We start from the raw sequence: 10,290 nt of genomic DNA, 5'->3' as shown, positions 1-10,290 counted from the left end.
GTTTCTTGGGTCACCCAAACTGGATTATTTTAATCAGCGTGTAGAATAGGCGCAGGCTTCTAGTCCAACCAACGGAAGAGTATACAAAAGTGAAAGTGTACAAGCCACTGATAAAGTAGGCGTGTGCGATAAGGGTTGATTTTGGTAGACGTAATTCATACGATTTAAGAGAGAGTTTGCTTCAAAGATGTTGACTTGGACACAATAGTTATGAATAGATGCACAAAACACTGTCAAATTTGCAGTGGCAGTCGGGGCTAGAGTGTTCTTAGAGAACAAATCATAACCTAGCTGTTTTTCTACGATCTTGCGGTCTTGTTCTTGATGTCATACAATAGTCTCTTACAATAAGCCACTGTCTTTAGCAGTACTCAAACTGAATATAGGCTAGTCGTAAAAGGCCCGGATGACGATGTCTTGATTAAGTGAGGTGCGTTCTCTCTATAATCATTATTTATATGTATGCATGTACATGCATATGATAATGTATCATATAACTTATATTACAAAAAATGCCATTCATTAATTCAACTTCAGACTTAAATGCTACAGCTTCTGTTTCTTTAAAACGCTGGCGGAAATAGGAAGACGGCTTTGTCATTCCCGTGATTCAACGCGAGACGGGCTCTGATAGAGGACAGTGAACTGTCAGTCCATAGACATGTATACATGTCTATGTGTCAGTCAGTATCACCCCGGCGTGAAGTTATCAAAAATATCCAGCAGCGGTGTTTTCATGTTACACTAATGTAAGTGTAGCCAATATAGCACAGCATACAGCAGAAACAGCACATCGCCACAGTTTATCTCATTTGTTGGTTTGTGCACAAAATCCTGGCATTCATTGGATGAAAATGTAAGGCATATTACATGCGTAGTTTACATGTTATACTGTATTTAGTGTCATATATTGTACTTTCTATATTACACAAATGGTGTGTTCTTCTGGACTGTGGACACTTATTGGGTCAATTGCGAAAACAGCGATTATATAATACAAATATAGTCCTTATTTTCAACCAGTCACATGCGGAGCACAAGCTAAATTTGTACTACCGAGAAAAACATTTGTGCTTGCAGGCCTATAAGCATAATCAAGGGGGGAATCCTAATGTCTTTTTAGGAGCGGGCAGTAATAAATGTGGTATTTGACATACAAGGACATTTGGAGGTCCAGTTTTGTTTTACGATCTTCAAGTCTTTGGAGTAGATGAAAAAAGACCACAGCCAAAATAAATGCAAGTAAATAACGCTATTACACCAAAAGTTTGATAGGCCTATAGTTTACAAACATCTGATATATTATGCTTATAGCTTCATTAGGTTTATCAATTGCAGCATTTGCCCCTCCCTGGCCGCGTGCAAATGTATCAAAAAGTCAGATATCGATAGATTTCTTAAATTAAAGTTCATGGAAAGCCATGGAATATGACCTACTGTGATATTTACTGCGAAATAAAATGACTGTGCTATTGTGTTCAACTTCCGAAACATCACAGAATGAGACCAAAACCAGTCTGTGGAAGATTGTAATGCTCAAGTTCACCGAATGACGCACGTGGCGTCGTGGCTTAGATGGTTAAAGCGCCTGTCTAGTAAACAGGAGATCCTGGGTTCGAATCCCAGCGATGCCTTTTCCCCCATAGTGAGTCAATTTCTGTTGATTGCACGGAACCCCGTGTTTCAGCTGCAATGTTCCTAGTGCAATATTATATCCGAACTTGTCAGATGAGACCGCCAGGAAATCTACAACAACGGGTCACTGAATATGAACTCGGTTGTGTTTAATCCAAGGGGGCGTCAACCTGGCTGGCCATTAACATTTGACTGAACGAAAGCGTAGCCTATCGTGAGGAATTTTCCTTGCTTTCTTTTAGTTAGTCGGTCTACGAGAGGCACCTCGAGCGAAGTGGAATTGAGAGGTAAGTTGCAAAGCTACCTAAGGTTTAGTAGGCAAGTATTAACCTAAGAACAGGCTATAAAAGAGGTAGTTATGCACAATGCAGAAGTAAAGGTATTTTGCACATGAACAGCAATTGTTTTATTTCACCAAAGTATGCGATGTTATGTAAATGTCTCGTGGCAACATTGAATCACACAAGTAGCATTGTTCAAATGACACAAGGAAAGCTTGGGCATAACAACTGAAATACCAGGAAAAACATTGCCATATCCCATATGCAGGATAAAGGAACCAATCAACAAAAACTCACTCTGAACTTGAATGAACAACTTTTAAGGCCATGGTATGAATACTATTCTTAATTCATTGCTGAACTGTACCTACTTTTCTCTCAGATGGCGAACGAAGCAAAGCCATGCCCATGCGAAATTGGGGACAGGATGGAGTATGGGGGACTGGGACAGGAGATACAAATTGAGCATGTGAATGCTTATGTAGTTAAACCTGCTGTCAAATCAGATAAGGCCGTTATTGTGATTCAAGATATATATGGATGGCAACTGCCCAACACAAGATACATGGCGGACATGCTGTCCACTAATGGATATATGTAAGAGAAGTTTTAATTTTTTTTCCTGGATAGTCATACTTAAATGCCCAGTGTACTATATATATATATATATATATATATATATATATATATATATATATATAGTACAATTATATATAATTGTTTGTTTCAGAGCCATTGTCCCAGATTTCTATTTGGGTAAAGAGCCTTGGAGTCCATCTCACGACTGGGCAAAGTTCCAAGAGTGGCTGGCAGACAAAAAGCCGACAAACATCAACAAGTAAAATGCCTCAGCATCTATCTCTGATTTAACGCACAGGCCAACATTTGTTGTTTTAAAACTTGCCTGGATTTTGCTTTATAGTTTAAACCCAGAGCAGTTGTCAAATACTTAACGACACTCTCTGAATGATACTATCCCTGCAGGGAAGTTGATGCAGTGCTGAAATACCTGAGGGAGCAATGTGGGGCAAGTCGGCTTGCATCTGTAGGCTTCTGCTGGGGTGGTGTAGCAACACACCACTTGGCCCTTCAGTACCCTGACATCAAAGCTGGAGTCTCTGTCTATGGTAAATTGTCATTATGTTGCCTACATCAAATATTATGAACAATATTCTGCAGTTTAAGTTGGATGCAATGCATATGGGTTAGATTAAACAGGTGCTCATGACTTGTGACTTTTTCTAAACTTCAGTTTCAAACAGTGTTAATTGCCACATTGCTAGCCTCGCGACAGCGCATCCCCCCCATGTTAAGTTTAAGTTGAAATAATGTGCTAAACCTCTAATAGTCTTTGTAGCAGTCATTAGTTCTGGTGCTTTAAAACAGGAATCATTCGCGAGAGTGACGACCGATATCAGCTGAAGAGTCCTACTCTTTTCATTTTCGCTGAGAAGGATGAGGTCATCCCACTTGATCAGGTAGGGCATGTGTGTGTTTAGCTCAAATTGTCTAGTTCTTGTGATTTCTCCACAAAATAATTGTTCATCTTGTTACAATTAATTCATTCAATTTTTGTTTACAATTCTGTTCATGTAGGTGAAAGTCCTAGAGGAGCACTTGAAAGAGAAGTGCACAGTTGATTTCCAAGTCAAGATTTTCCCTGGACAGACACATGGCTTTGTGCATCGCAAGAGAGAAGACATCAAACCAGCTGACAAAGCATTAATTCAAGAGGCTAGGACAGACATGTTGAACTGGCTGGAAAAATATGTTTAGATTTGTCCAACATATAAAAGCTAATAAAATGTAGTGACCAAGCTAGCATCTAATGCATTATAAATGTATAGCTGACGCATGCGTAAAACCAAATATCATAACTGCACTGCTGGTCTTAAGGTGCCAAACCATTACAGTGCTTTTTTTATGACTGTAAATGGTACTCTGGTATACAGTTGCATACAATCCTTCATAATGAGCATTTAGCATTGGGCTTGTGAAATTGTTCATATTAGCTCCTGCATGGTGATCCAAATGGTTTAACACCATCTATACAACACAAGAACTCACCAGACAAACCAAACGTGACTGAAGACTTTATTGACTTCAGGCCCACTACAGTTAGCAAGAGCAACGTATCAAAGGATAAATAAGACTGAAAGACTGGACACAATTCTCACGAAACAAGTGCACAGGGTGATTCACTAGACATCGTCGAAGAGAAAGCACTCAATCCTCAGACTCGCCAGGGCCTCTGATGTCGTCGATCTTCAGGATCATTTTCACCACTTGGGTTGCCAGGGAGATCTGCTGCTTCTTACCAATCAGTGTTTCAATCACGTGCTGCTGCTTCATGTCTACGCAAAACAATGAGAGAGTATATTGGAAAAATGTATAGGATATGTATAGCAATAAGAACACATGGATACTGCTGGCTGCTTTGACATTTATAGGATATGTATAGCAATAAGAACACATGGATACGGCTGGCTGCTTTGAAATGTTAAAATGTTTATGTTGCCAATAAACTGACCAATCACAAATAACTCCACTTTCAAAACTGTTACATCAGTTAATCAAAATCGGGGTGAAATAAGATTTTAGAAGCAAATGCATGTAGTGAAAGGACTATTTGAAGTGCAACACACTCAGACATGTGCCAAAACGTACCATTAGTATTCCGGTGAAGGCAGTCGATGCCGAGGGCAGAGTTGTTTTCCTTGACTTGTCTGGCTCTAATTTCGGTCATGGTCTGGATGGGGTTCAGGCCGCTGTTCTCAGCCAGTGCCATGGGAATGACTTCAAGAGCGTCCGCAAAGGCCCTCATGGCGTACTGCTCCAGAGAAGGGCACTGGACAACAAACAGAGGTCTTTGTCAAACAGCACAGATCAGCTTATGTTCAATAACCACAAATTACTAACTGGGTCAATGCTGTCATTTTTTCCTGAGCAATTTATTTCTGCACATCTCTCTTTCCCCACACATTGGAACGCACAACAACAAACAGACATAAGTAAAGTTTTCCACATGTGCATTGGTCAGCCTTACCTTATCAGCTGCTTCATTGACAGCGAGAGCACAGGCGATCTCTGAGGCACCTCCACCATACACAACCCGGTGGTCCCGCACCAAGTTACGGATGACACACAGGGCATCGTGAAGAGCGCGCTTGGCCTCCTCAATAATCTACAGTCGAAGCAGAACAGGTCATAAGTACACGAGAAGGACCAATTAAATTGGTTCCACATGAATCTACCATCACTCGGCTCTCTTACCATTTTGTTCCCTCCACGGATGAAAATCGTAACGGCTCTGGAATTTTTGCACTCCTGAATGACCAGCATCCTGTCCTTGGTGGTGCCAAAGCAGATCTCCTTCACAAGGCCAGCACTGCCCAGCTTCTCTGGGGTCAGCTCACTGAAACGTGGCACAATTCGCCCGCCGGTTGCAATGGCGATAAGCTGCAATGAGAAACCGCAAACATTTTACAAATGACAAGACAAAAAAAAGAGCAAGAAATTAAATACAGTAAAAATATATATATCAGAAGAGTGAATAATAGTATGAATTATTATTCATAAAAGTATGAATAATAATTCCTAATCACTGTAGGCTGCACATACTACAGTGGCTTTTTGTAATTAACTTGATAAAGTATGAGGTCCTGTAACAACACTTAAGGTTGATTGGGCTTCAGCCACTTACCTCAATCTCTGGGCCGCCCACCCAGCGCACAGCAGGGAGCTCAGCCTGCAGCAGCATGTGGTTCGCCTCATCATCAAAACCCCACTGGCAGATAGCAAGATTGGCCCCAGTATTCTTGACCTAAACAATAAGTAGGGCACGGTTCATAAATATATTTATTTACAGAACATGGTACAAACCTTCATAATAAGACATCAGTCCAAGGTAGAGAATACAGGCATATCAACAGAATCGAACTTACAAAAGCCAAATTTATGATTGACCCATCATGTGGGACTCCTCTTACACAGCCTTGCGTTAAGAGACAGCTTGTTCTGCGACTGAATCATTTGATTGTTGTCTCTCCACTGAACCCATCTTGTAATTCCCCACACTAACCTGATGGATCATCTCCTCAAACTTCTCCTTCTCATACTTCTGCAGGGCTTTGTATTCCTCGACGCAGGTCACATCCAGCTTGTGCTTGGTCTTAGGCTTGGGGGGCTCAAACGGGCAGGTCAGGATGGCAATCTTTGTGTCCTTCAAGAGCTACAAGAGAACACAGACCATAAGCACGGTATACTGTAAGGTTTGAGTATCCGTTAAGTTACAACAAGTCTTTTATTGTCAGATGCACAGAATAACACAGGGTCAGACTGGACACTGAAATTCTAAAGACAAGGCATCGCACAACAACCCATCCTAACATTGCATAACATAACACGACATATCATCTGTACAAGCACTCTGAACATAATTTACACGTGTTCAACATATTATAACCTATACATATACTAACAACATGTAATAACCCTACCAAATATACAAGATAAATATACAATAATATGTTAAATTAAAGTCAGATTTAGAAGACTGCAACGTCATCTCCATAAGGAAAATGAGATCAGTGGTGTAAGAGGGCTGCGAAACTGGCTAGTGGTGTGAATCACTAGACCAGTACTATATGCCCCCTAAGTCAATCTGTGGCTGTGGGCTCAGAGTGGAACAGACAGATCACCATACACACCATATATGCCCACAGCCATTTTTTTCTCTTCTTTTTTTAAGTTTCCTTTTAACTATAGCAACAAGCAAATACTATTTGTTGCATAGTCTGATGCAAAGTTTCATTTCTCAAAATAGACTTGTCGATAAAAGGCAGTCTTGGGTTCAAAGTGATTGCAACCACTTGTGTATATTGTTAAATGATTTCACATAGACATTTAACGATCCTGAGAGAAATAATGGAACATCAATAGAGCACGGCCCTACTCTGATATCAATGTAGTGAACACATGGGGATAAGGGATACAGTTACTTCTTTCCCAGATGTACACAATAATCTCCAATCAAGTCGAAGTGGCTGATGGTGAGAGCAGGGAGCAGCTGGCATACCTTGGGCATCTGAGGGTGGCTGAACTCCTTGTCCACAATCACTCCCTTGATGAGCTGGGTGTCTTCCAGCTTGCCCCCGACCTTTCCCTCCACCTTGATGAGCTCGAAGTCAACATCTTTCCTCTCCAAGTCCGCCACAGTCAGGATGGCATTGACTGCAATTTCTGCCATCTGTCTGTGACAGCGGTTAATCCTGGAGGCATGGAAGAGAGACAAAAGAAAAGGGCAATCTAAAAATTGTGTTGCAATACAATTCATGTTGGACACAATTGATTAACTGAAAAGACTAATGCCAACCTCCCGGAGTGACTATTTTTCTCAAAATAGAAGTTCTTAAAAGGTGCATTAAGGATTAATAGCTATTCGCTTAAGGTATGCTAGCAGCTAAAACTAACGAAATCTCTTGAAATGTGCTGACTTTGACATTATGACAAACTAGTTACTCAACGACTGTCCTTACACAGTCAAACATCAATCATGTGCAACACAAGACTAAGTAAGACGGCAAATAAGCTACTTACTAGATCGGCAGAAGGTAATCAAAGTCAGGTCGGCGGGCTGCGGCAGGCAAACTACAGAATGCAGTTATATGCCTATCGACCCTGCTATGCCATTGGCACAGACGCAATTCTCCATATTTAAAGTCATTAGTAGCGCCCCAATTTTTTTAAAGCTGTTATTTTAAGGCTAAACTGCTTATCCTAACCCTAATCCTGAAGCATAATTGTTGCATATTGTACCTTTAAATCAAATGTGTTTTAAACAGTGACAATGGAGAGTCAGCATGGAAAGGGGAAATAAGAAATGAGCATGTTCTTCCCAATTGGGTCGCAATGTACTTCATGGATGTATTCAACTGATAGTAGAACTGGACACTCAACCAGTCTCCTAAATCAAAAGTTGTTTAGTGGTGATGTGAGCTGAATGTTACACCTAACATTGATGTGAGAAGTTAGTAGCTTACTATACATCTTTTATTTCATTTAATTTTTAAACAGTGGTCACAATAATTCCACCCCCAGCCCCTGACATAAGTGGTTATAGGTTGTAGATCAGTTTTCCTTGCCACACAAAGAACTGCTTCGAGATTAGGGCACTGGCTCAAACTGCCTTGGTGGAAAAGGGACATCAGACTCACACTTTGGAGCCCAACGTCGTCATAGCCGTCTGAATGAGGGACTCTGTGTTGTTAGGGTCGACGGGGTAGCTGTCGCTGATCTTGTCAAGCTGTGCAATGGCGATGGTGGCGGCACGGTCATAGCCGTCTGCGATCCTGATGGGGTGAATGCCACGGTCCAGCAGCTGCTCAGCCTGCTCAAGAAGGGAGCCGGCCAGGACTGGAAGAACAGAAACACAACAGAAATGCAGATGTGTAATATCCTAATATGACACGGGCGCCTGTGACACAGGGCACAACACACATGTACAAAATGTTTGTTAAAAGATGTCTGCTTGTTTGCATTATCCAACTACAAACAGTAATTAATTATTTATTGATTTTAATGCATTGTGTAATGGCTATGTTACACTACGAAGAAAATGTAGGGTAAAATGTGTCTGTTCAAGAACATTGTACTCATTAAAAGTCTCATTACTCTTTTAAAGAACAGCAAAATGAACATGAACACAACATTTCAGGAATCTTCAACATAAAGTTACTTATGTTGTTCAGAATACAATGCTTACTAACAGACAAATTCAATTAAAACATTTGACAAAAGGTGTCCAATATCTAATCTGATGCATATGCCTGTAGGGATGGAAGAGGAATACTATTGTGGCTCTTACCAACAACACCAGTAGTTCCATCTCCAATTTCATCATCTTGAGACTTGGAGAGTTCCACCATGAGCTTGGCAATCTGATGATCAACATCCATCATACTGAGGATGGTGGCACCGTCATTGGTCACTGTTACTTCTCCATCCCTGTCCACCATCATCTTGTCAAGGCCTGATAACCAAGGGAAACGGGTGAGCAATGTTTAAAAGCAATGTTTCGAGTTTACTGCAGTACAAGGGTGAATTAACAGGTTCTCACCATTTGGGCCCAGCGATGTTTTCAGCGTAGTGGCCACTGCCTTTGCTGCCATGATGTGAGACTGGAATCAAAATCCAATTAGAGTGCGATTACAAGACAATTCAGAGATTTCACAGTTTCAAAAACAAGTCATTAAACATTTGTTTTATTATGTTCAATAATTACATAGTACGAATTTCGTCTGCAGCCACACGGATGAAATGTTATCTACTCACAAAAACAGTTATCTTTTTAATGAAGACGTCTATAGTCTTAGTCACTGTATCGTCAATATAAAAGACGACCATAATGCATCCTCATGCATATTACTTGTGTGGTCGTAAAACAGAGAAACGACAGCCAATACTTTCTGCAACTGATGCCTCATTGAGACTTCCCGTCGAAGCACATGGGCAAACGGCTGCAATAAGCTAACTGTAGCACGCTAGGGTTAGCCTAGGCCTTGGTTAAGATGCCAACTAATTCACTGTGGTTAGCAATATGATTAACTACACAATCACTGGCACCATGTTGAATTCGTACTTTGATTGCAATACATATATTAGATTGCGATAGCTAACAAGCTATCTGGGTAGCTAGGGTTTCCACCAAGCTAACAAAACCGATACACCCATTCATGGTAAGGTTAGCAACACTAGCTAACATACACAGTCATTGTGCTAAGATTACCTTGATTGCGTCCAGCCCGCACAAGCGAGTTTTCGTGTCTTGGTCTTTTATAATGATGAAAGGCCGGCCATATTCATCGAATGCGAGAGCCCCTAACGAGGACATCTTTGCAGGTGGAATATGTGGTCCAAATACTTATACGAATGGTGGTTTCAGTGTTGTGAGTTGATCCTGAAGTAGACGCCTGGCCTCGCTGATCTGCCGGCGAGTTCTGGAAGGATCTTGGGGCGGGGTGGCCGAAACCATGTAATATCGGGCGCCGATAATGTATGCGGTATCTCTAAATTCCTTGCCTAACATAATATGACGATAACATATAGTTTAAATGAATCTGTTTAATATGCTACCGTAATAGATTCTACCCTATAGGTTGTATTAAAACTACGCATACAAACTGATCGAATGGTTTAGTCCAATCTCGCGTTATCGCACCCCAACTCGCGATGTATTGTCATGTGCGTGCAGAGCATGTGGATTGACTGTCTCATTGTCTGTAAAGTGGGAGTACTTTTGAAACTTTTATGGCTACATCTAACATTATTATTATAATAATTATTATTATTAAACAATGCACTTTCTTTCAACCTT

At 40.9% G+C, this 10,290-nt stretch overlaps 2 protein-coding genes across 2 annotated transcripts; one reads left to right on the top strand and one right to left on the bottom strand.

Annotated features, from left to right (window-relative positions):
* Positions 1-668: 668 nt before the first annotated feature.
* Positions 669-3,885, top strand: cmbl (carboxymethylenebutenolidase homolog (Pseudomonas)). The gene is made up of 6 exons (XM_080855617.1): positions 669-749; positions 2,299-2,513; positions 2,647-2,754; positions 2,901-3,043; positions 3,303-3,394; positions 3,513-3,885. Exons 2-6 carry the CDS (start codon positions 2,299-2,301, stop codon positions 3,690-3,692), a joined length of 738 nt encoding a protein of 245 aa, XP_080711743.1. The 5' UTR covers positions 669-749; the 3' UTR covers positions 3,693-3,885.
* A 111-nt stretch (positions 3,886-3,996) lies between these two features.
* Positions 3,997-9,905, bottom strand: cct5 (chaperonin containing TCP1, subunit 5 (epsilon)). Its single transcript, XM_080855616.1, has 11 exons — positions 9,703-9,905; positions 9,034-9,094; positions 8,782-8,946; positions 8,132-8,330; positions 6,994-7,186; positions 5,998-6,147; positions 5,620-5,739; positions 5,190-5,375; positions 4,963-5,100; positions 4,584-4,764; positions 3,997-4,270 (listed from the first exon to the last, which is right to left on the bottom strand). Exons 1-11 carry the CDS (start codon positions 9,805-9,807, stop codon positions 4,143-4,145), a joined length of 1,626 nt encoding a protein of 541 aa, XP_080711742.1. The 5' UTR covers positions 9,808-9,905; the 3' UTR covers positions 3,997-4,142.
* Positions 9,906-10,290: the final 385 nt, after the last annotated feature.

The sequence above is a fragment of the Sprattus sprattus genome (genome assembly GCF_963457725.1).
Source record: "Sprattus sprattus genome assembly, chromosome: 17".
Lineage (NCBI taxonomy): Eukaryota > Metazoa > Chordata > Actinopteri > Clupeiformes > Clupeidae > Sprattus > Sprattus sprattus.
Note: the sequence above shows the minus strand (reverse complement) of the source record. Positions and strands in the feature narration are given on the sequence as shown.